The sequence below is a fragment of the Belonocnema kinseyi genome, chromosome 9, assembly GCF_010883055.1.
Source record: "Belonocnema kinseyi isolate 2016_QV_RU_SX_M_011 chromosome 9, B_treatae_v1, whole genome shotgun sequence".
NCBI lineage: Eukaryota > Metazoa > Arthropoda > Insecta > Hymenoptera > Cynipidae > Belonocnema > Belonocnema kinseyi.
The window spans coordinates 79,123,318-79,149,723 of record NC_046665.1 but is presented as its reverse complement, the minus strand read 5'-3'; the positions used below and the strand labels follow the sequence as shown (position 1 = coordinate 79,149,723).

The 26,406-nt window shown below is 30.4% G+C and overlaps 4 protein-coding genes across 8 annotated transcripts in view; all 4 read right to left on the bottom strand.

Moving 5' to 3' along the window:
• Positions 1-6,268, bottom strand: part of LOC117179473 — a 13,583-nt gene extending 7,315 nt beyond the window's left edge. Inside the window, exons 1-2 of the mRNA XM_033371327.1 lie at positions 5,885-6,268; positions 4,785-5,297 (exon numbers count right to left, since the gene is read on the bottom strand). Coding sequence (XP_033227218.1) covers positions 4,785-5,297; positions 5,885-6,007 — 636 coding nt within the window. The 5' untranslated portion in view covers positions 6,008-6,268. The remainder of the gene's footprint in view (positions 1-4,784; positions 5,298-5,884) is intronic.
• Positions 6,269-8,024: 1,756 nt separating this feature from the next.
• LOC117180068 (rab-like protein 6) lies at positions 8,025-14,860 on the bottom strand. 3 transcript variants are annotated; one of them, XM_033372383.1, is made up of 7 exons: positions 14,749-14,860; positions 14,180-14,354; positions 11,723-12,207; positions 10,163-10,947; positions 9,579-10,077; positions 9,139-9,245; positions 8,938-9,041 (listed from the first exon to the last, which is right to left on the bottom strand). In XM_033372383.1, the coding sequence occupies exons 2-6, from the start codon at positions 14,298-14,300 to the stop codon at positions 9,177-9,179; spliced, it is 1,959 nt and encodes a 652-aa protein (XP_033228274.1). In that variant the 5' UTR covers positions 14,301-14,354; positions 14,749-14,860; the 3' UTR covers positions 8,938-9,041; positions 9,139-9,176. The 3 variants fall into 3 exon arrangements, with proteins under 3 accessions (XP_033228273.1, XP_033228274.1, XP_033228276.1); XM_033372385.1 differs by having other exon boundaries at positions 8,995-9,041; positions 9,153-9,245; XM_033372382.1 differs by lacking the exon at positions 9,139-9,245 and having other exon boundaries at positions 8,025-9,041.
• Positions 14,861-15,633: 773 nt separating this feature from the next.
• Positions 15,634-23,731, bottom strand: LOC117179671 (histone-lysine N-methyltransferase SMYD3). 3 transcript variants are annotated; one of them, XM_033371691.1, is made up of 7 exons: positions 23,659-23,731; positions 23,326-23,557; positions 22,152-22,393; positions 18,746-19,050; positions 18,385-18,664; positions 16,130-16,292; positions 15,634-16,040 (listed from the first exon to the last, which is right to left on the bottom strand). In XM_033371691.1, exons 2-7 carry the CDS (start codon positions 23,448-23,450, stop codon positions 15,821-15,823), a joined length of 1,335 nt encoding a protein of 444 aa, XP_033227582.1. In that variant the 5' UTR covers positions 23,451-23,557; positions 23,659-23,731; the 3' UTR covers positions 15,634-15,820. The 3 variants fall into 3 exon arrangements, with proteins under 3 accessions (XP_033227582.1, XP_033227581.1, XP_033227583.1); XM_033371690.1 differs by having other exon boundaries at positions 23,326-23,703; XM_033371692.1 differs by lacking the exons at positions 23,326-23,557; positions 23,659-23,731 and adding an exon at positions 22,741-23,313.
• A 30-nt stretch (positions 23,732-23,761) lies between these two features.
• Positions 23,762-26,406, bottom strand: part of LOC117179672 (surfeit locus protein 4 homolog) — a 6,356-nt gene continuing 3,711 nt past the window's right edge. Inside the window, exon 3 of the mRNA XM_033371693.1 lies at positions 23,762-24,483. Within this exon, the coding sequence (XP_033227584.1) occupies positions 24,397-24,483 (87 nt within the window). The 3' untranslated portion in view covers positions 23,762-24,396. The remainder of the gene's footprint in view (positions 24,484-26,406) is intronic.

The window sequence follows — 26,406 nt, the reverse complement described above, 5'->3', positions numbered from 1 at the left end:
TACTTTTTTAAAGACAGAAATGGTATCCAAAGTAACATTAGTAACTAGTGCGCACATCGATAATAGCAGTGTACCCTTCGCCAGAGGGCCGAACGCTAAGCGTCCATGATCAGCGAATAGAACCAATCCTAGTAGCTTTAGCCACACAAGCGATGTCTGTATACGAAACACGCATCAAGAAGTGGTCAGTAACATGTTTAGCCAAACCAATGACCGTTGACTCATATTGTCAGTGGTCTCAAAAATTTTCAAAATGCGCTCACTTTTTGAATTTTCATAAAAAATGGCTGGTTAACGAACTCGTCCTTTCTTTTAGGACCTTAAACAAGTGTGCCAAAGATGGATTTGATCCGCTCATTTTTTCGAGAGTTATCGTATTTACGGACGGCCGGACGGACAGATAGACGCCATCCTAAAAACATTATTTTCGGATTCAGGTGGTCTCGAAACGTGGAGATCCGTTGAAAAACTGTGATGTCAAATTTTCGACAATTTTAATACTTTCTCAATCATAAATGAGAATATAAAAAATTAAGCGGGTGTAAACCACCCCTCAATTATGTATAAAATTTCAAAATAAGTCGAAAATCGAGCAAAAAAATCCGAAGAAAATACGCGCTGTACACAAAAAAGTTTAGAGACAAAAAAATACGTTCTGGTCAAATTTACATTCTTTTGCATTCTAGGCAGTATATCGAAGATGTATTCTTCAAACCTTGAACAATAATGATATTCGTAAAACAAGTGTTTAAAACATAATGATTTCTTATACCCTGAACATCGAATTACAGCGATATTCGTAAAAATTAATATGTCACAATGTGTTTTACAAGAATCACCGCAGCTAAAGTACACCGGAATTTCGAATTCACCTGGTTTTTCTATAATATATTCGGTTTTGTACCATGAATATTTAAAAAGATTAGTATATCCTGGCGAGGTTAACTGATTGTACACCAAAGACTAAAGCTTAATAATATTATTCCTGATTTGTAAATTGATATCGTAATTCATCAAAATAACAGAATCGGAAAAGTGACGCACATAATTTCTAGAAACTCTAAACACAAATACATCTAAAGGTTGAATTTTTCCTGTTGTTCCTCTTGGAATAATTTTAAAATTGACATTCAAACTTTCCCCTTATTTTTTCGCAATATAAAATTTATCACAAAATGTACAATAATAGAACAGATGAAAATGGCTAATGAATCCTACCTGTAAAAATATTAAGTAAAGATGATAATATATCTATAATTTGATAAAATTGTAAATTTTAAAGTTATTCCAACAGGAACGACATGAAAGATTCAATATTCATTGTTTGCTATTCTATTAGTTCCCATTCTGTAATAAATTTTATCCTGCGAAAAAAATCAAGGTGATACATTTACAACAGATCGCATACCTTGAAATTAAACAAACTTTGAAAATAATGCGAAAAAGATTTAATTATACATAAATACCTTCACCCTCTTTTTTTTATGCATCACGTATTCTCTTCGGATTTTTTTACTCGATTTTAGACTTACTTTGCAATTCTATACACAATGGGGGGGGGGGGGGGGGGGGGGGGGGGGGGGGGGGGGGGGTCCTAAACATAATTTTTGTATTTATGTTGGATGGAATCTATTTGACTTCCTTCGTTATAAAATTAATTTCTCAATTTTTTTGGTATGGAAAGTATATATTATCATAGACACAAAATCAGCTTTGTTTTTATACAGAAAACTTTACAATCGTCACTTAAAAATCCCTATATTTGAGGGTCTGTTTCACTTCCTCAAAGTATTTTCTGCTGATAAAAAAAAAACGTATCGCTTTGTTTTTCGAATTCTACAAACATATATCAGGGAGAATCAAATCGACGAGGGATACTTGGAGTATCTTCCATGTTAGTAAACTAGTCTAGTGATCTACCAATTTGAAATTTCTGGGGTTTTGCGGTATTTTTCCCCCAAAAAATTGTTTCACTGACTAATTTCAGGATTTATTTTTGTAATTTGGCAATTACATATATCAAACTTATCCTCAATCACAGACTGAAGTGATTAGCACATTTTTGCTTGCATTGTGCAACAGGTTTAAAGTTAAAACGAAACTATTGGAAACATTGAAGAATTTGTTGTAAAATATATAAAATGAGTATTAACGACGTTTGTATAGAATTCTGATAGCTGTCAATCTACTATTGAGGAAAACAAATTTTAGCTCATATAATTAAAATTAAACGAATTTAAGATCGTTTCTGTATAGTATACCTACTAGGATGGTCCAAAAATGAAATGAAATTTGTTGTTTCAAATTTTCCTGCATATTGTCCACAAATATTTAGCGGTTTCGCAAGCTACCTGAAGTTTAACACGTATTTCTTATAAGAAAAAAAAGACAGTTTTGTACGTTTTATTCGGAATCTTCTATTGTGAGAGAATCGATTTGAATCTCAACATTTCTCTTCATAATCAGACATAGAATACACATTAATAATTACTTTTTAAATAGCACCATAATAAGTCTATTTTATACGGTCCCGAAAAAAACCATATTATATTTCGTTCATTAAAATGAAAAATTAGGCTTTATGAATTTTTGGAGCTAATGATTTTTTTGTAATACAAATTGTTTTTAATACATAAAATACTACTTTTTACCGATACTTAGATGTTTAGATTAATTGTTTGAAAAAATTATTATAGTTTTTAGCCATTTTATCTTAGAATAGAGTAAGAATGTCGCGTTTTTTTGAAATTTTCAATTTTTTAAAATTGTTTATAATTATTTAATTAATTAAATTTAACAGAAATACTTGTTCAAATAATTTATTATTATTTTAAATACATTCTCTTGGAATAATGCTAGAAAGTTGCAGTTTTTTCTAAAAATTTCCACTTTTTCTCGTTAAAATACTTACTGAGGGCCTTGTTGCATAAATTAGTATTAATATTTATTATTTTTTCCTAATTAAAAAAGTAAAAGAAAAGCTGAAAATTTCAGAAAAACCTCCAACTTTCTAGCATTTTAGCGGACAAAAAGGTAGAAATGTCATAAAAGATGCAACTATATAGCATTACTATATCAGAAAATAGTTATAAACAATAATAATTCAGTTAAACAATTATTTTTGCTTATAGAATTAATTATTACCTCCCTTAATTGAAAAGTGGACAATAAGTGGAAAATTGTAGAAAAACTTCAACTCTCTAGCATCATTGTAAGAAAATATTGTTTTAAATAATAATATATGGTTTAAACAATTATTTGATTAAATTCATTGACTTTTGCCTTTCTCAAACCGAACATTTTGGAAAAACCGCGACTTACTACAGCAGTTCTAAAAGAAAATTGTTATAAACAATAATAAATTGTTTTAAAGCCAAACTCGCAAAACCCAATTTTTCAATTGTGTGTGTTTTTTTGGGACTCTATAAAACATATTAATAGAAGGGAAGTTTAAAAAAGTAATTTTTTATGCTTATTCTATAGCTAATTATGAGGAGAAATTTTTATTTGCAATTCGATTCGCTTAATATTAACGATTCTGAATAAAATGTACAAAAATGTCTTTTTTTCCTAATGGGAAATACATGTTGAACTTCATGGGGCTTGAAGAAACTCTAAATATAATTTTTCTTAAACGCTTCAACTTTTTGTGAATTAAAGAAAATCTGGGGGCCATATGCATGAAATTTTGAAGACAAATATTTGAACACCTTCTTATATGCGGTACGTCACATGTTCCTATCTAAAATTATTGTTTTCTTTTTTTAATCGGGTTGAAGCTTTTCTACATTATATTCCTAGTGGATTTATATTAATTTACTAAATCATAGGTCCATTTATCAACCGGTATTCAAAATATAGGGGCCTGAATTTTTCACGTTTTCAGGTGCTTTTTACCTTCACGTTAAGGCCATGTGTCGAGTGGGTCACGTGACCAGATTCCTACCTTACCCTCACTTTTTTTATTTCCCAACTTATTTTCACACAACACAACAACACAATAAACAAAATTATTTACAACAAAAAACTTTTTTCATAATTATACGAATTTAGGACCAGACCCAACATTCTTAGTGGTTCTTGTTTAGTATTCCAAATTTTCAATTCGATTTGGCTTTTCGTGTGATAATAAGTTGGGAAATAAAAAAAGTGGGGCTAAATTTTATTTTTAAAAGTGGGTTTGAGTGTGTAAAAAAGCTTTTTTCTTAACAAAATAAAATTTTAAGTACTTATTTCAAAAAAAAATCAATTTTAATTTTGATTTAAAAATATTCATAATGAAAAAAAATTGTTATGGTATTCTTAAAGTATGTACATAAAAAGACTTGTCTAAAATACTATGATAAAAGTCCAATCGGATAATACTAAAAGAAGTTACACTAATGTGAAGGTGATAAAGCACCTGAAAAGTGAAAACCTCAGGCCTCTGTATATTGACAACCAGTTGATAAATGTATAATGCTCACTACGGTTATAATTTAGCTATCTTTCAACTCGATAAAAAAAACTTTAGTGATATTCTACGTGAAAAAAACAAACAGATTTTCCTCTCTCCGATCATCGAATAAACAATAAAAAAAGATCAAGTAAAAAAGTCGATTTTTCGATATAATATCGAAATTTCCGATCCTAAATAATATTCCTGGGGTTTACTCGAATCCCCGGCCGGCTAAACACCCTGTCTTCAAAACCTTGGTAAACTTTTTTCGTCAAACCCTCGGAAAGAAGTAAATTACCCTTTAAATGTGATGAAGTATATGAAAATGAACACGGAATATAATTACCTCGTCCCTAAGATTATTAAATACATGCTCTAGCTGCTCCTGACTGGGTTTACTATCACCACCTTCTGAAACATCTTTCGTTGTTTCTGCTTCAAGATTATGTCCTCCACTCGTCAAAAGCACGGTTGTGTTTTCAATATCGGGAGGAATCATTTGATTAAGAGCATGATCATTTATCGTGAAGGAAGCCCTTTTGTGATACACTTCCTGTACATATTTACTTTGTTGTTTCCTCGTTACTTTTTGTCTATTATTCCTCCATTTAGCTTCAAGTGATGTATCAATTGGTTGTACCACTGATAAGGGGATGTTCAAACTTTGGAGTTCCTCTAAGTCCTCAAACTTTGCAATCCAGCCTTCCTTTTGCCCATTTTGTTTCAAAGGAACTACTGAATCATCCAGCAATGAATTTGACTTGTTTGTAAATAAGAGGAAAAGCGGAAAATTCTTGCTGGATTCTGGTGATTCTTTTAAAGCGACTGCGGGATTCAGGACACTCCGTGCTCCAAGAAACTGCAAAATAGGATTTCATATTTACTGTTTTAAATGGTTTTAACAAGGCACATTTAATATTTATCGATAATTATCAACAAAATTTCAAGGAACATTGTGAGACGAATTAAAATAATCCTCTTAAAAAAGCTTTTTCTTGCATTATAAATTAAAATAAATCTAGCAATTGCAATTTTACTAGTTGCATAATAAAAAGCTGTAAACTCGCGCAAGACTGCAAAACCGATTTTATATATCCAGAAATTTGCTATCGCAAAGCTTCAAAATAATTAGACTCACTAGACTTAAATGAATTAGGTATCTTGACTAAAGTCATGTTTTAGGAAACGTATGAAATTCAGATCATTGATAAATGAAACAAATAAATAAAATGATGAATCACATAATGAAAATGTATTTTATTTTGCAGAAAAAATCGAACATTATGTAAGGGATTGGAGGTTATGTTCAACGTGTTTCAATAATTGGAAGTCTAAACAATGACAGTACGCGAGGATTGCTAATGATTTTGACACGATCGCATTCTTTGTAACAAAAACTTAAATGGGAAAATTAACTTTTACGTGAACGGGCTATAATAACATTACCTCTTCCAAAAAAGTAGATGATTTTATGTGTTTTGGCAGCTGTCGGTCGAATTGTGTTAATTGTTTTCTTGTTCCAACAAACGGAGGAAGTTTGCTGGAGATTGATCGAAAGCACTGGGACATTGCTTAAATATTTTAAGTCGCCGATAAAACAATCTTGAATTATTTCACTAATTTCTTCTCAATTAAGCGATCACAGTAACACGGAGCGAGCACGCAATTGCAGCCATGTTTCTCGCAGTTTCTCTTTTCTCGGCACTTCTCGGCTTCTCAGCAATTTCAATGCTGCGCAGTAGACTTGTCCAAAAAATAATTGTAATATTTTTTCCACTCTAAAGGGCAAGACACCCTCCAAAAGTTTCCATTTCCGAAGAAATAAACCCGTGATTTTTTTCTTTCGAAATCCAAATATTTAACGCGTACCACCGGGCACTTCAAAATCCCATTTGATTAACATGGGGAAATTTTTGATTTTCGAAAAATTTAACTCTTGCTCCAGGGTTTCATCGAAACATGCCAACCTTTTAAGGGATCGAAGATATGTGCCTATGAAATAAACCATACTAATAATTTTTATTTTTACCCCCCCCCCCCCCCCCCCCCCCCCCCCCCCCACCACAGCGCCCCAAATATTACTCAAAAATAACAAACTACATTTTTACGTCTTTGTTAATTTTTAGGAATTTCTGTCGTCTTTTACATACAAATAAAAACTAATGGACAATTTGAAAATTTTCCATAAATTTTTATGCAATGTTTAATTGTTTAAAGATGTAACTTATTTCAACAATTATTTTCCAACAAATGTCAAAATTAATCGTATTTTCTTATTGAAATGTAATAGTTGGTCATTGTTTGACGTAGTAAATTTTTGTTTAAAAACATATGTCATTATTCGAACATTTAATTATTGTTTATTTACAAAATTTCTAAAAATTGAGCCAAAGATGTTCAATTTTTTCATAAAATGTTATCCAATGCTACTTTTTGTTGAATAATTACATCATTTTTATACATTTCTTCTCATGTTTAACAAATCTCTATTTTTTAAACAAATATAATTTGTTTAAAAATTTGAAAGTCTTTTATGGATATTAAGGTGACATACGGGAAGACAAAAAAAAATTAATATATTGTTGGAAGAATAATTCTATGAGTTATATTTTATATTAATGATCCACTTTTTTAAAAGAAAACTGCTTGAACGGAAAAAAATTGTTTAAACAATTACATGCCGTTTTTAACAGAATTTACTACTTCTCGAAACATTTATTCTTTTTATACACTATGTAGTAAAAAAAATATGGTATGTGTAATATTTTATTTAATTTTTTTTGTAAATTATCGAAAAAGAAACTGCTTCAGCAAATAACTAAAAATTGTTGAAGCAAATAGAGATTTATGAAACAGTCGAAGAAATGTATAAAAATTATTATATCACATGTCAATAAGAAAATACGATTATTTTTTATATTTGTTAGAAAATAATTGTTTAAATAAGTTACATTTATTTAAACAGTTAACCGTTATTAAAGAAGTCATTAGCAATTTTCAAATTGTCCATTGGTAATTATTTGAATGAAAAAGACGACAGAAATTGCTAAAAATTAACAATAATACATTAAAATGTAGTTTTTTAAATTTTGGGTCATATCAGGGGCGTTGGGGGGGGGGGGGTAAAGTTATGATAACAGTTTCATTTCGTAGACACTCATCTTCAATCACAAAAAAACTTGGCACGTTTCGATGAAACCCTAGAGCATGAGTTTCATTTTTTGAAAATTAAAAATTCTCCCATGTTAATCAAATGGGATTTCAAATACTCCGGCGGCATGTGTTATTATTTGATTTTCGAACAAAAAATACGGATTTATTTCCTCCGAAAATGGAACCGTTAGGGGGGGGGGGGGTGTCTTGCCCTGGAGCTCGAGAAGCGTTTTTTGGACCACCTAACTGCGCCGTGCTCGATTTCTGTAGATTTTAGATATTCCACAAAAGTTTGGCGCATTTTTTTAAATTAATTTGTTCGTTCTTTAAGATTTTCAATCTGCTTGAAAGCTTGCGACTTCAGTTTAAATATTAGTATGAAAACAGATTTATGACATGGTAAAAAAAGAATAAATTGAGGCAACTATGTATATATATATATATATATACATTTATTAACACGAAACCGTTTTGAATATAGTATAATCGTACAGGATATAATTAAGTTAGATGGCGAAAATATAACAATGTCATCATCTAAAATCTCAATTAACAATGATAAATGGTTATATAAATAGAAACGGACGATGTGACAGATCTGTTTTGCACTTTACTACTTAACAATAAAAAAATAAAGATAAAAACAACTGATTGTAGTCAGTCAAGTAATTATTAATTAAAGACTCGGCAATTACGAAGAATAGATTTGGTTCGATGAAACTTACTATTACTTTAACTACTACAGAAAACTCGTTCGAATTAAAATTCTCTTCGGTGGCAAACATTGTCGTTGTATAGTTGTATATCAACTAAAAAATATACCTAAATCACAAATACCTATCTCAGGCTCTGCAGTAGGATAGAAACTGTTCACTTAGTTATTTGGAATGCAAATTTCTTGAGTCTTCGGAAAAATTCAGCAAAAATGCATTATTAAATGCAGGATTTGATACGGCATTTTTGATTATGTGTATTTACTGGCTTTTTTTTTAGTTCTTACTTGTTTCAAAAAGCTACGTAACAAGTTCTGTCAACAAAATTGTTTTACGAAACCCATCAAAATTTTATTCCAGTTATAAAATTAGTACTTCCTTTTGAAATAATTTCCAACGTACAAGCCGTTTATCTTAGTAGCGACAGTTAAAGTCTTGAGAAATGTAAATAGGTCACAAACACCGAAAAAACTTCATGCCGGACGAAAGAATAGACACGATTTTTATATGGCTTCGTATGCCATGTCAACATGAACTCTTGTAGCAGAGCCGTTCAAAAATTCTTCAAGCTCATCTCGTTCTCGATTCTCGTCCCTCGATTTCTGTAATGAACGTCTCTTCTTCTTCTTCTCCTTCTCAGATTTCTCGGACTTTTCCCTCTCTTTCTCTTTCTCTCTCTCCCTCTCCCTTTCTCTTTCCTTGGACTTCTTTTTTTTCTTCTTCTCTTTGTCCTCATTCTGAATAATATGATATATTATTATTAAAAATATTCTAGTGTTATACAATGAAATAAAAAAACGTTTGGCTCAACTTAGTTTTCAATTAAATTATTACATGCAAATCTATACTTGGAACTACACTGCGACTTCAAATTATAAATCTCCACCAGCATGCTTCTTAGTAAGAATTTCCGGGAAAGGATCGAGAATCTGTACAATCTCCTGTTATAAATGAATTTTTCTCCTTTTATATCAGATTATTACATCAATGGATTATAAATCTAAATAGTCTAAAGCTAGCAGCTTTTTCCTTGAGGGGTTGAAAACTATCAAAATCCGGTGTACAAGCCTTCATAAAGTCTTTGAAATATTTGAGATAGTTACAATTGGAAAATTAAGTTACGTGATTTTCCATGTGACCTGTTCGAATATCTAAGTGAAGGCCTTTCAGAAATCTGTTGAAATCTGTTGTACACTTAAAAGTTGAGTGGTCAACCCCTCGGTTTAATATAATTAATTAAAAAGAACATTTTGAATTTGGGTTTAAATTATTACCTTCTCCTTGTGCTTCTTTTTCCCCTTCATGACAGGACTGCTTCCAGCCGAACTCAAATGTTGCACACTAAAATTGTCAAGAAGCTCAAGGTGTACGTTAGAACTAGTCATGCTAACATCTCGACTCTTGTCGTCGCTGAATTCGAGCCTGTCTTTTCTGGCACTGTTGCTGCTGACATCCTCACCTCCTTCGGGACTTTGCCGCCACTTGGAATCCCGACCAAGCCAACTATCAAAGGCATCAGAGTCTCTTCGATTACTACTCAGTTCAAATTCACTAGAACCTTGGAAGTCTTGCTCGCTGGAAGACACGGAGTCGCGCTTGTTGATCTGCGGCAGCATCTCTTGGTTTGCCTCCGCACCTTGCAACTCGCGCTTATGTTTCTGTTTACTCAGAGGGTTCTCTGCAAGTTTTAATTGGACGGGAGTTGCAACTTCGTCGCCGGAAGACAAATCGTCTTCGAAACCGGCGACTAAGGGATTGGCCGTCTCTGTGTCACTAAAAAATGTGCAATTCTTTATTAGTTATAAAGCTAAATTTGTCTATGAATTAAATTAAACTGAAATTCCTTTAAATTTTGTACCTATCGGAATCCGCACGTTCATGAGGCGATGCTTGCGATCCTTGATTGCCTTCTTCCAGGAAAGATTTATCCAAAACGGCATCATCAGGTACGAAGTCTTCGACGCTCGTCAAAGGAGAGTTCAAATTCATCCCAGCAATATTGGGTAGCTTCTCCATTTCATCTTCCTTTTTATTACCAAATATCTTAGACATAAAGGACTGCTGTCTTGAATTCGAATCCCGCCTGCTGTCTACACTATCAGAATTTTCTACCGGCTTTAAACTTTCCTTCGGGGTGCTGTGCGCAGCAGAAAGTGAAGAAGCTTGTTGCTTCTGTGGCGAGTTCATTCCTGAATTCTCATGCATTTTTGGTACTGTGCTTTCTTTCTTTGGCGGAGATCTTATTTCTGCGTTCTTCACTGGAATTGGATTACCAGCGCCGATTGGACCTGGCATCGATGTTGTCCTTCGCATGTCTGAATTAAAATTTCCGGAATAATTCGGCGAAGAAAGGTGATGGTTGCTCAAAGATGATGTGACGTTAGGAACTAGGGCGGTTGCAGAAGCAGAATCGGCGACTGCTCGTCTTTTATTTACAAGGTTATCTAAAAATGTATCGTAATCAGCGTCATCGCTTTCTTGGTAGAGGTCTAATTCTTGTATTGTCAGTCGGGTTTCCTCCTCGTTGGTTTCTATTTGTTTCAAAAGCGTTTCTCTTTGCAGTTGAAGGAATGGAAGATTGAAGAATTTGTGCAGAAGTTTCAAACCAAATCCGTTCCTCATTGACGTCTCTGCGTATCTAACCTGTGGAAAATATATTTAATTAGGAGATATTTATTTTATATTCTGTGGGTTTTTACGTATTAGTAGGTCTCGGAGGCACACAACTATTTAAATTTTTTGACACTTTTTCAATGATTAAATTATTTTGAAAACAAATTAAAGTAATGCTAATATTTTCTTTAATTGTTCACAGATGCAACTACTTTTTCACTTTGCCTTTAAAAAAATTGCCGTCACCCTTATTAGTGACGCTATCAATTCATGATAGAATTAAAAAAAAACGACGTTTTTAATTCCTATCGTAATCATACAAATTTTATTAATCATTCCCAAACTTAAAAAGGCTAGGATTTCATCATCTTTGCATAGTTTCTGGGTTGCAAAACTTGCAGAACATTTAAGAATATTCTAAGGGATTTTAGAGAATTTTAAACATTTCAAGGGATTTTAAGAAATTTCAAAAAGTTTCATCTTTTACAGGATTTCAAAGTGTTTTAAATTCCTTGAACTCTTGTAAAATATCCTCAAATCGAATTCTTTGAAATCCATTGTATTTTTTTATCATTAAAGACCTTGGAGACCTTATATGATCGCTTAGGTTTGGCAAAATCCAATACAAATCCACTGAAATACTTTCAAACCGCGTGAATTATCTTGAAATGGTTACTATCACTTTTTCACAAATTCTAGGGGATTTTAAAGGGGTATCAAAGAAATTATAAGATTTCAAGGGATTCAAAAAATGCACGAATTTCCCAGGAATTTCAGAGGATTTCATTAGATTTTGAATACTTACTTGAGCTAATCTTCCTTGTAAAGTGTCAATAAAATAAGTAACGTGATCCGCAGTGACACATCTGTGATGCGACATATCACAGTGATTACCTAGAACAATAACTGGTATATGGCTAGGAATTTTTGGAAGTTCTCGTTGCACGTAATCAAAAGTCCAAGATTTCGTTATGTCCATCATGATGATGACACCGTTGGTCCCTTTGTAAACGTCCAGAAACTCTGCATCCAAAGCAGGCTCCTCTATAATACTTTCAGAAGGTGCGTTGTCCATTTTTAGTCCGTCCATCTTTCTCCGTCGTCTTCCACGATCGACGACGTCCCAAACCTCAACCTTGACGACGTCGTCGGTGGCTTTGTAGTTCCACTGAATACTTGCCACTTGAATTTCTTCAGTTTGTACATATTCTTCGATAAATTTTTGTCCCTGAAGTCGGTAGAATAAACAAGTCTTGCCCACGTTTCGGTCCCCCTTTATAATTATTTTCACTAGAAAAATGATTAGGTTTTATAATTGTTCCTCATTTCATTTATTCGAGGTATCTAGAGATTCTCATGAACAAAATTAAGAGTCTTTCAGGTTTTCTGTTGAATTTTAGTAAATAATTCAGTAATTGAAATTATTAAACACATTATTGACTTTTTAGAAATATTAAAAGTGTAATTAATTTGGAAATCTTTAAAATTACTGTGAAATCTTTAAAATTCTATAAATCTTTTTAAATCTTTCTCAAATCATTATAAAATGTTTTTAAATATTTAAAATGTTTTGAAATCATTTGAAATCTTTTAAATCTAACGTACAACGCCTTTGTGAAATCTTTATGAAATTCTTGACATTTTTGTGAGATTTTTGAAATCTGTGTGTAGTCTATTGTAGTCTCTCAAATCTTTTAAATATTTCTGAAATATTTTGAATCTTTTTGAAATATTTGAAATTTTTGTGAAATATTTGGAATCCACGGAATATTTGAAATCTTTCCAAACCTTTCGTAATCTCTGTGAATTCTTTTGAAACCATTTAAAATCTTTTAAAATTATTGTGAAATCGTTTGCAATATATGAAATCTGATATACACGCCTGAGTGAAATCTTCCGAATCTTTTTGAAATCTTGGTGAAATATTTGCAATTTTCTCAAATCTTTCCAAACCTTTTGAAATCTTTGTGAATTCCTTTGAAATTATTTAAAATATTAAAAATCTTTGTAAAATCGTTTGAAATGTATGAAATTTGATATAAACCCCTTTGTGAAATCTTTTGAAACTTTTTGAAATCTTTGTGAAATACTTAAAATCTTCACAAATCTTTCCAAATCTTTAAAAAACTTTGTGACGTCTTTTGAAACCATTTAAAATTCTTATAATTTGTTAAAATCTTTGTGAAATCGTTTGCATCAATCTATGAAATCCGATATACACGGCTGTGTGAAATCTTTTGAATCTTTTTGAAATCTTTGTAAGATATTTGAAATCTTCTAAAATCTTCCCAAACCTTTTGAAATCTTTATGAATTTCTTTGAAATCATTTAAAATATTTAAAATCTTTGGGAAATACTTAAAATCTTTTAAAATCTTCTCAAATCTTTCCAAACCTTTTGAAATCTTTGTAAAGTCTTTTGAAACCATTTAAAATTTTTATAATCTTTTAAAATCTTTGTGAAATTGTTTGAATCTTTTTGAAATATTTGTAAAATATTTGAAATCTTCTAAAATCTTTCCAAACCTTTGTGAATTCTTTTTAACCCATTAAAAACCTTTGAAATCTTTGCGAAATCGTTTAGGATCATAGAAATCTGATAAACACGTTTTTGAACAAATTTGGAAATTTTTTATGAAATCTTTAAAACCTTTGTGAACTATTTTAGAATAATTTTAAAACCGTTTTAAAAATGTTGAAATGTGATGCACATGTCTTTTTGAAATCTTTTGAAACTTTCTAAAATCTTAGAAATTTGCTAAAATATTTTTAAACATTATTTTGAAATAATTTGAAATCTTTGAAATCGGTTGTACAATTATTTATGAAATATTTGAAACCTTTTTTGAAGTATTCCGAAAGCTTCGAAACCGCTTAAAATCTTTGAAATATTTTTGAATCTTTGAAATTTTTGAGAACTCTCTTGAAATCATTTAAATTCTTTAAAATATTTTGAAACATAGAAATCTGGTTTACATTCAAAAATGGAGTGCATGGTAAACCATTCGAAAATTCGAATCCTGAAACTGTATTAACATCGAAATTTTAAACTAATAATTTTTGTAATTTGTAACTTGAACACCCAAAAACTGATAAACCTTAACATTCTTTACCACATTCTAAATATAATAATACTGAAATATTATAAAAATATTAAAGGACTGAAATACTGTAACTACTCTTTCCATTCAAAGAAAATAATTGTTTCGTAAGCGAAGAATAAAAAATATAGAATTCATGGTTCTCATGGCAAATTGACTTACTGTTATATTGAACTCCCTTAGCAAATTTCCTCTGTAAATTTGTGGGCATGGATTGATGATTTGGTCTTGACACGGCATTTCCGTCAGATTTGCCAGTCAATCTCTTGAAAGCGTTGAACATTTTTACCTTCTTTTATAGTAAGAACCGGAATGAACTGCCTGTACTTTTATTATCCTACAAAAATTCATTTACTGAAATTCCATTTTTTCTACGACCTTCTAGCTTTGTCTTATCACTTAAACCATAGCCAAGGATAATAATTTAAATAGAGCTATTTTATACCCACACATTAACTTTTAAAATTTCGCGAATAAAATTTAAAATACTCCAAAAGTTGAGGTTAAGTTCAATGTACTCTCGCAATAGTACATGATTTTCAATGTAATAATAAACAACCTAATTACTTCTTGAATATTACATTTAAGTTAAATCTAGATATTTATAAATAAACAAAAATTAACAACAAAATCTCCATTATTTTGAAAACACTGACGTTTCTAGGAAAAACCCATCATATTTCTCTCGACAAGAAAAAAGTCACAAATTATGCACAAATTTAAAGACTTACGGTTCATTATTAGAGATCCAAAATCATATTTTGACATTTTTATTCATATAATCACTAAACACACACCGATCATAAGGAACCAGCTGACAACTGTCACCGTCACGTCAAATTGCGAACATATGGCAAATGTTATTTGTGTTGCTAGGTTGGTATTTCATTACTTCTTGATTTTTATCATGTTGGCCACCGTTTTAACACGTTTTTAATTACCATAGAAATGGAATCGGATTACGTTCATTGAATTGATTTTTTTTTATCTACTTGCACTGATTTGCAAACAGATTTCACAAATAAGCTGTAATCATAAATAAAACATAAGAAATTCAAATTTCTTTGTATTTTATAATTTAAAAATTAATTTACTTCATATAATGCTGATGAGTTGATTCTAAATATCTTGTACATAACATAATTAAGGAGTTTTATCTGCAAATGTTAAAGGATTTTCAAGATTTTTTAGCCACGTTAAAAAAAATTTTATTTAAACGGATTACAGAGGATCAATTACTACAAATACTACTAATACTTTCGGTGAACATGAGAAATGAGAATCTTCTCGTTCACACACTACGCATAGGAATATATTGAAATTTTTTTGGCTTTTGATTTTAGATGACATATTCTAGAGTTATCATATTCACCGGAAGTAATAATTTAAAAACGTGTTTTTCGTCGCGGCCATATTTCCTCCAGTTTTTAACATTTTTTAATGAAAAAGTACCCAGAAATATGTAGTAATCGATCCTCTGTAGTCATTTTCAATAAATCGTTGTCAACATGGTTAAAAAAATCTTGAAAATTCAATCAACATTACTGCATAACCACTTAATATTAAAATTAAATACTTTTTTGGAATAGGGGATTAAAATGAAACAAGTTAAGTTATAAACTAAAACATGAAAATATTTTTATTAGTTACCAATCAATTTTGGTTATATTATAGAAACGTCATCTTTCAACATAACATAATTTCAAACATTCATGGAATGCGAACGCATTTTTTAAGCGATTTCTTATCAGTAAAGCCATATTTTTTAATGATTAAAAAACTATTACATAAATAAATATTAAATTAGTTACTAATTCCACGTGTTTCTGCGATGGCTTGTGAAAGCAAAGGCCTCAGACTTTCACGAATCAAAGAATGTTTTTCGCCATGTGTTATTAACAAAATGGAATTTGCCGTTTTTAACGTTCCGAGAGCTTCCTTAATTTTCTCTAAATGCAACTGTATCTTCCCTAACATCAGGTATAACAGACCCGTTAAAGGATGCGCAAAGTCGTAATAATGTCTAAAAAATAACGAGAACTTAATTTTGTTAGAAAATATCTTTTCTTTTTAAATGATTTGCTACAATTTTCTGAGTCGATAAGTACTTACAAATAACCTGGAATCAATTGCAAAGCATAAAACTCAGCTTCTTCCCAGTACTCTAAAGACACAGCGGCATCAAATGCTGATTCCGTTGTGCGAACGTGTTGCAAATTAAGAGGATGGAAAACACCTTTTTGTCTTTTTAGACACATTTTACTTATATCAAGATCTGCGTTAGTTAAGGGAAATTTTCTAAATCTCATAAAACTATATCATTCAATTTAAGATTAGGGTCATAAATTGAGTTTTCGAACCGATGACTAACTAATTATTAAATTATCTAATAAAAATCATTCTGCGAGAATATTAATCCTGGATACAAATTCCATGGTCATTTCCCGGTCCATAAACATTTTTCAGTCACTGAAATTAAAAAATTCGAATTCTTACAGCTGAAAGATTTTTCATTTTAGTAATCAAAACTGCGCTGTTAGCTGTTTAATGTTTTATTGTTTCTAAAAACATTAACAATTGGACGACTAAATTTTTTTAACTGAACACTTTTTAAATTAGAAGGTAAATTATTTCGATTTTTAGATGTTCAAAATAATAATTGTTCCATTCTTATTTATAGATCAAAATACAACATTTTGACTTTCAAATGAAAAATTCTTAAAATGCATGATTAAAACGGATACGGGCGATATGGGTAAGTATGATACGAAATTGCAAAGTTAAGAGTTTCATTAGTGAGATTTAAAATATTTGAGAATATTCATGTTTAAAATGTTGCCAAAAATATATTTGAATTTTCTACTTCTTTAATCAGCAAAAACACGCCTAAAGGAATATTACGTTGTTTACATTTCTTTTGGTAGTGTGCCGACTAGTTCATATTTTACGTTATTACGAGTAAGTGTGATACGCGTAAAAAATACTAAAATCTCAATTTTACAAGATTCTTCTTTCGTAACTATTAATTAAACATCCAATTATTCTTCTAATATAATTTTGCTTTCAATTTGTTGTAATTGGTAACAATATTATAAGAAAACAAAATAAAATAATTTGAATTTGGAATGAAATTTCAGTATAATAAAAAATTTACCTATTTTAAATTGTATGATTTCTAAATTGATTAGAAAATATCCAAAAATGAGGTTCATCAACCTTTCCGAGTTACCTTGAACTGTTAACAGATTTTAGTATTTCACAATGAAAAATAAAAAAATAAAACAAATATTACCGTATCGTTAATTATCATTAAAAATGCAAAGATGTTTTAAAAACAACAGACATTGAAGGGAAATATATCTTCCTTAATTCCTGAACAACATTAACAAAAAGAGCTTTATGTAGGTAAAAATCGAATCAACAGTCCAGATAACACAATTACGAATTTGACTTTTCTAGAAGCATCTTTCAAAATAATTGATTAAAACAATAACTAATGACAGCCACCTTTTTCCTATAAATAATAAGTTATAAAACAAATTCTAATTTAACATTTTGTTCAATTTCCAAGATACAGAATAACCCATAGCGCCATTTGATTCAGTAGGAAAAATTACATGAAGTCCATGTATTGTTTGTTTATCATTTGTTTATTTATAATATGTCACGAATTGGCTCCATAACAAAATAGCGAAACACATTGACTTTTTGCGATTTTATTAGCCGAATGGAATGGCAACATTATTTTATTAATAACTCACATTTTTAAACAAATTATTGAACAAACAAGTTTGTTTAAAGTTTTAGAATACTTTTTTTGTCTACTGAAATAGTTCTGGTGTTTCACTGATATATTTTATATTAATGAGAGCGTAAAAAATCAATTGTAAAAATGAATTTTTTTAATGGCACTTACATGGTTATGACACCAGCTCAAGAATTTATTGCAAATGTTTTCTCATTTTTCCCCCAATTTTTCGAATTTTTGATCTTTTTTTGGCTCTGTTGAAAATTTTGTTTTTCTTGGCATTCACGCGGTTCTACAGTGACACCCGCTAAATTCTTTTTTTCAAATGAACAAACAAAGAATGACAAAAATTAAGAAATCGTTATTTTTTTATTTAAAAATTTCCAATTGAATAGGTTAAAATCGAACTAATTTTTAATTACCTTATATCATGTGATATGAAATTTGCGATATTACAAATGATTAGATAGATTTTGCTTCTAAAAATTTGTAAAATTCCCGTTCAAATGTAAATTCACTGCCATTTTCCGGTTTTTCCCGGTCCCAACAAACTCTCGGTCATTTTTTGTTTTTCGGGACCAGCGGATATCCTAAATTAATAATTATAGGAAAAGGATACAAGCCATAGTCTTCATGTCTTGCAAATGGTGCGCCGTAAAATCTCTCGTATCCTCAAAATTTTTCCAAAAGTCTTCTGAGATTTCCTCACCGCAGTGTATACATTTTTTCTCATTAATATTGCAAGTTTTTGCGCAAGCTGCTTCAGGACACAAAGCTGCTTCTACAACTGGTTCAGGCTCTTTACATTTTTCGCAATCGCATAAAAAATAATAGGTATTTAGCAGTTCTGCCTGTCTCGTATCTTTCGAATTCATCAAATCGATGTACGATATTTTTATCTACAGAAAAATGTATACTAGCAAAATATTAGTGGTCATTCTATCAAAAAATGGATGATTTTTAATCGCATTTCACTTCACCTTGGTCCAATCGAAACGAGGAACATCTTCAAGAGCTCTGATAATAATCGTGGTACCTTCAAAAACCGCAAGAGCGTTAGGTCGGCAACTGTGGTCAATTATAGAAGGTGCTAAGTAAATTCCCACTCCTATACTATTCATATCGTGATCCAGAATATTGAAAGAATTAACACACATTCTTCCATAAATTCCCATCAGCTCTGCTGGATTAGGAAGTTCCGATTTTCCCATAAACTCGAATAAAACACCACAAAGGGAAGTAAAATGTTCCATTCGCGTTTCGTCCTGCTTTAAATCCGAATAATCTATAGGAATGTTAAACATTTTTTATAATCAATCTCGAAAATCCATGAGCAACAAACCTATTTGCAAGAAATAAATTGGCTTTAAGTCATATACTAAATAGAATAAGAAGATTTCTGTGCTTAATAAAGAAAAAATACAGAGATGATTTTTTATTACTATATACCTATAATAATATGGACGTCCGCATGAAAAGGGATTAAAATATCCGGTTAAATTTCCTGCATTTCAAGTCCTTTAGGACCTTCAAGTTGCAAAATGTGTCCAGATTTTCAAATTAAGTTTGTAACAAAGTAAGGTTCAATTTCCTAAAAGATTATATGTATCTGAAAAAATACCTGTATAAGAGTTATAAAGGTTTTATGGAAAACTGACAAATATTTTTTTCTCGAGAGCGGTTTGACCGATGTTGATCTCTGACAAAATATGTCATGGAAATCGACGGGAAAATGCTTAACAAAATTATATATTGTTATGCAAAAAACCGATACAAAAAAAATTCAAATTTTGTAGAATTTTTTTCTATGGGATGTATATTTTAGGTACTAAAATTTGAAGACTTATTAAAAAAGGTCTCAAATCAGTGACGGATCTATAGATCAATAATTCATAGTAAGTGAGAATAATTTAGAAAACAATTTTACAATGATATAAGCAAATTAATGAAAAACGTAATTTTTTAGTGATTTGCAACATTCTGCTCATTAAAATCCATATTTCTGTTATAAAATGTGAAAAAATAAATGTTTATTTACAAGTAATTTGAAAAATATACGATATGGCACATATATAACACATTTTTATCAAAAAACTTATAGTTGGAATACTTTTCAATAAATGGCCTCAATTTCTATTTCATGGAATTGAAAACATTTTGTTATGATATTTCGGAAATTGACAATAATTCTTAATTATGTTAAGAATCTTTATAAAGAAATGCAGTTGGACGATTTTTCGAGGAATAGGTACAAGTTTGTTAACGAAATCAATTAGAAATATTTTTCCGATGCATTTTTATGGTGAAGAATTAAAAACTGAACACAATTGTTAATTATTTGAATAATTCTTATAAACAGATGTTGAAACTATTAAGAATGTTTTTCCAAATGCAAATTGTCATAGCACAGGGTCATTGGAAAAACTTGTGATTCCACAAACAAAAATAGAGCACGAGATCTGAACATTGGGAATCCTCAAAAAAGAAATTTTGTTTATTAATTTGTTTATACTATTATAATTTTTATAACTGTCCTCGCTCACTAGAAATTATTTTCAGATAATTCTTGCACTGATTTAAGACCTATTTATTAATAAAGGTAGTGTTCACACGTACCTAAAAAGTGCGAATATTTATACAAAAATTTCGGTAAAAAATATACCTTTTTCCAGGTTCCACTTTTGTTATCAATAAAATCGAGCTATTTGTACCGCAATTTCAGTACACGTAGCCACTTCTTTTAATAAATCTAAAACTAGTATGCTAAAAATGTACTTGTCCACAGGTACTTTTTTTCAGAAAACTAATGCAGTAGTATCTCAAGTACATCTAATAGCAAAAAATTATAAACCTTTTCAAAGTTGGCAAGAAAAAACCAGCACAATTTTTTTTGACCATTTTCTTGTAGAGTCCCTTAATCAAAATGACCGTTCACGAGAAAAAATATTTTTCAATTTTTCATAAAATTCTCATAAGCCAAAAATAATAACTTTCATCCTGACTTAGAAAAAAACGCAAATATCTCCTTTAGTTAAACCTGCCATCAGGGCCCTTTTTATGCGTACGTTTAAATATATTTTATAAAGGAATTATCGGTTACAAAAGGCGCTAATTATAAAAAACGGGACATGTCCAGTAAAATATTTTAGTTCTAGCTTTAATCCGGTTTTCTCTTGATTCAAGTTTGCCCCGGCTTTTTCCCGGTGGTTGTCCATTAGCGTAGTCTAAAGATTCGATTTTTGATTTTTGGCGAACGACCCCCCCCCCCATGCCCCCGAAATTTCTTCGTTTTGCAGAAAAAGACATTCTTTATTTTTGTTTTCAAATCGGTCAATATTAACCCTGCACCCAGGATGTTGAAATTAACATGGGATTTTAAATAGGAAAAGTTCGTTTTTCGATCAAATACAAAAAAGAAGTACTTATTATTAACTTTTTGTAAAATAAAGTTTAGTCACGTCTTAAAGAATGTTCAAGGAATAATTTACACTCAATAAACTTTAGTATTGGCATTTCCAACCTCCTCGTATGGTGCCTAGAAAATGTCCCAAAAATGTAAGACAGAAGTTTCATATCAAATTCATGTTGTCTTTTTTGTTGTTAATTTTCTCAATATTCATTATTTTTATTTAATGAGTCACAAGTTTTTAATTATTTCTTAACTAATTTTTAATTTTTTAAACAACTATTCTTTGTTTGAACAAGTTTCTTCGATCGTGAATTCTGAAAAGCTATTTATTGGGATAAATTATACAGTTGATGCATGCTAAAAGTAAAATTTTTTAGAATATTATATTTGGAAATGGGTTTAAACACTACACTATGTCGCTTGTTAGTTAGTATTTTCTTTTATCAATGAAATCGATATGAAAAAACAACTACCAATGACGCAACTGAAAAAATGGTTTAAAAAAATTATTATTGTTAAAAAAATTACAGTAGCATGTTCTGAAATTAAAAAATTAATATTATCGATTAAATAACATTATCAATTCCGCAAAGTAGTAACTTTGCAAGCCTTATAGGGGGAAAACACTTGTTTATGCAAATGAAAATTGTTTTAATAATTACCAAATATGTTAAAGAAGGAATATTATTCTTGAAATGCATCAACTCTATCATTTGTTCCGAAAAATAATAACTTTTTACGAATGACAGGCGAAAAAATAGTTGTTTAGACAAATACTAATTGTATATAATATATATAATAATAATTCATCTCGATCTGATTTAAATATAAAAAATACGCAATTTCTTTTCCTGGAAAACGAACAAATTTGGGGGATTGATCATCGTCGAATTTTTAGAGATGTAAATTTGTACCACCCTGGTGGCCGCCCTGAATACCAAATGAATTGAATTAGGAGTAAATTGATGCAAACTTACGAGACATTAAATCTTTGAATTTTCTGTAACTATCGTCAGTGTAATACCCTCTTTCTTCTCCACCGCCTTGGTTTAATTTTACAATTATTCTTGCCATCAAACGAGCAGCATCTGGTATTACTCGAGGGGCAATTCTGTTCAAATTTATACATTCCATCTTGTGAATATTCCAGGCATCTCTTTGACAATCTCGGTTGCAGTAGTGGGCGTATCGGCAACCGGAACATTTTAGAAGTTTTCCACTATTAATAAAAAGCATTCCCAAAAGTGGGAAATTTTAGAATCAAGAAAATAATCAAATTAACCTTTTTTATAACGACTTTACTCAATATTAATCGACTTTGAGGGAGGAAAATGTCTCTTAAAAAAATCCAGAAATATGGAATTACATATAAATCTTATATCTTAATATTTATTTACGACATAAATACAAATAACAGTTATAATTACATGACAGTGTTAGTAAACAAATAGTCAAACCTAACCTGAAATTACTTTTAGGGATTCACAATAAACAAATAACACAAATAAAAATGTGAATCAACAATTAAACACTTATACAACGAAACAAAAAATGATGGAAAACTACCTTTTGAGACAATTGTCACATCTCCTACTTATTTGCTTTGAGCTCAAAACGTAACAAAACGGTTTGACAGTCAAAATAGCAGATCCCTTTTTAATTATTTCTGCATCTTGATTCATTTTACACGATATCACAACACACGATTTTTTATCTGCTTCAGTCTTTATTACGTTTATTCTCTACGAACTTAACAATCTAATATACGGAAAACAGTACAAGGGACGATTCACAAACGGTATGAAATAAACGTCACCGGGGTCACCGGTCTTCTGAGACCATAACCTAAATTCAGATTCACAATTTTGCATCATCTCATTTTCAAGGACATGATCTCGACATGATTAAAACCGGCGTCAATTCATACGTATTCTATTTTTAATATGTATTATTATCAATTGTACCTTAAAGTTTTACAGAAATATAATACATGTATTTATATCTGAAAATAAATGGTCTTTACAAAAATAATTTTTTTCATTCATAATTTCCAATTTAAATTGCTGAAATGTCACGAAGGAAATGACATTTTAAATAATTAAATATGAAAAAATGAGCCTGCTAACTTCTTAGAAAGTTGGAAATACTCACTTGTTGAAACAGTAATCGCATCGCTGAGTGTAGAACACAGTTTTCAAAATGCAGGAAAAGGGCTGTGCTTTTAAAAGATTTGTTCCTTTACGCACAGTGTGTCTGTATCCGTTTTTTATTATCATGGCACTCTGAATTATATTTGATGCTTGTTCTCAAAATTTAAAGACAGGTAAACTTTGTCGTCCCTCGTATAATAACTTGTCCGTGATAGAAGTCTGCTATTATTGGACTGCAAATTAATTTCGTACGTTTGCATCGGTTATTATTAGATTTTTAGAAGTGGGGAGCTTGAACCCAGATGGCTCTTTCTATAAAAAAAATTGTGCAAACCTCTTCACTTTCTCGAAAATTCTTTTTCATCTATCTAAGTTCCTAAAAAGAATATGCATTTTTCAGATAAATATATCCAATAAATGAGTAGTCCTGATGTAAATTTGGAATCGAACATTTATTTACAGTCACGTCAGCAATATTGATTGATCCAAGTAATTGATTTTTTATATATCTAAACGTAACCAGTGACAAAACTTGAGTTACTGCATATGGAAGAATACAATTGCTCCAAATCTATAGTAGAAAACGACGTTTAAAAATCATGGAACTTAAATCCTACAAAAAAAATAACAGGCTACAACGTACAAGGAATTAAAAACACCGAAAAATATATATTTTGCAATAAATGTACTGCCATATGTATGTACAATGCGATTATTCGTAGTATAAATTAGTCTTCGTATGTCGCTTTGTAACTTTGTATACAATGTCTTAAAACGCTGTTCTCTAAGGCATTTTTGTCGTTTCTCACAAAGTCTTGTTTCTTGATATATGTAATTCAATTTCACGCAGTCCTTAAAGATACTACGTATCAGCGTATCACCGCCTCTCTCGTCATTCAAATAATCTAAACTTATTTACTCATACGCGACATTTTGTCCAGACCTTTTTTGTTAAGTTCTGTCACAGCAAACATTTCTTATGCTGCGTTGAATGTATGAATCAAACAATGGAGACTTCATTTATTTAAGTTGAAGATGATTCGATGAAAGATGGAATGACAGCTCTCACTGTCTAGTACTTCTTCTTATGTTCGTCCATGGAAACACCTCCTGGCCCTAATGAAACGATCATCAGCAAACCCCCAACCACTGACAGAGTCTGCAAAAAAATTACGAACAAATTCATTATTTTGACCAATTTTTTAATGCAGGGGGTCTAGCGATTCCTAGGTACAAAATGCAAATGTTTTTCCAGGGTAACTTTTGTGCACATCAAAAAGATAAATAACCTTTTACTAAATGTACAAAAACGAGACGTTGCATGTTTTATTAGCCAATCATTTTCTATGAAGTTAAAGTATTTATAAAGTATACTGTAAAAGTAAACATAAATAATTATCTGTGCTGTTGTACTTTATTAAATACTTGAATAATATAAATTCTGGAAAAATTATTTACATTTTGAAACATCAAAATACTAATTTAAGGATTCTTTCAGCAAATTCGATGAAGATTAATAACAAAATACTGTGTTCCGAATACAATATTTGAATATAAGTTTTAATACAACTTAAATATCCGTTCTATGGCTATGGTAAAATTTAATCCTGAATCTGAGTTAACATCGACATTTTAAGTAATAATTTTTATGATTCGTAAGTTAAATATTAAGAAAAATGTACTTTTAAAATTCTTTGCTATGTATTAAATATGAAAATAGGTACTATAATCATAAATTTCAAAAAGTGAAAATTGCTTACTCTCTCATGCGATGAAGTATTATTTAACAAGTCTTTTAGGTTCATTCCCAAAAAGTTGACCACTATAAGTCTCACACGTTTTCCATTTTTTCTTTGAATAATCAATTTTTTCAACAAATATTTCAGTAAATTACTTATACCATGCTTATATTAAAACACAATTTAGGACATTTCCAAAATTTCAAGACAACTTCGTTCAGAAATTATAAAAAGAAAATCACGCACCTGTACTAAACTTCAATTTTAAAATGAAAAATTAGTGAAAAATATTATCACCATTTTTAAATATTTGGGATTCATAGATATAATTACGTTGAGTTAAAAAATATAAAATTCAAGAGAAAAGTTCAATATTTTAGAGTTAAGGGCATGTGATACTTAGAGAATTGTCGATTTTACCAGTTTTAGGTTCCCCCGGCTTTTTTTCTACAATAATAAATATTTTGTCTTAAGAATTTGGGAAATGATAGCGAACTTTTTTTGTAGGTTAATTAAAAAAAGTTTTAATTTAGCAAAATGTGATTAATTTGCATAGCGCTTAGGAAATAGTATCGATTTTTTCAGTGTTAGATTCCCCCGTCATTTTTCCTAGGATAAGAAATATTTTACCTTCAAAATCTGGGAAATTATAGCGAACATGCTAACGGGCGTCCCCACACTTTTTTGTGTTTTTTTTTATCGAAAAATTTTTCATATTGCTAATAACATGCGTGTATATTCCGAGGTTATGTGTGTTACAATTCACCCGAGCGTTACTTCCACCCTACGCAATATTTTTGGCCGAAAACTTTGCATTTACTAATAAACATTAAACATAGTAACTAATCTCCCGGAACTAACCTTGTTCGCAGGCAATCAAAAAGTTTATTTCATAAATAATTTCCAGATTATCGGAAAGGCAGAGATGAAAAACGACGTAACCTCAAAATAATGCATTTGCATACCATTTTTATTTAACACAATAAATTCTTTTTGTTATTATCCGTCAAAAAAAGTCCGGGGACGTCCGTCATGATATTCTATAGTATCTCCGAATTCAGTTTTTAAACATTTTCATTTTTGCGGAGAAAAAGCCCGGGAAACTGTAAGTATCACATACCCTTAAGGTCAATCGGGTACAGTTTCGACGGCTTTTTTCCACAAAAATGAAAATTTTCAAAAACTGAATTTGGAGATGCTATAAAATATCATAACGGATGTCCTCGGATTATTTTTTCAGAGATAATAACAAAAAAATGTTATTGTGCTAATTACCAAATTTTATGCATGTGTATTATTTTGTGGTTAGGGTGATTTTTAGCTCTCTGTCATTCCGATAATGT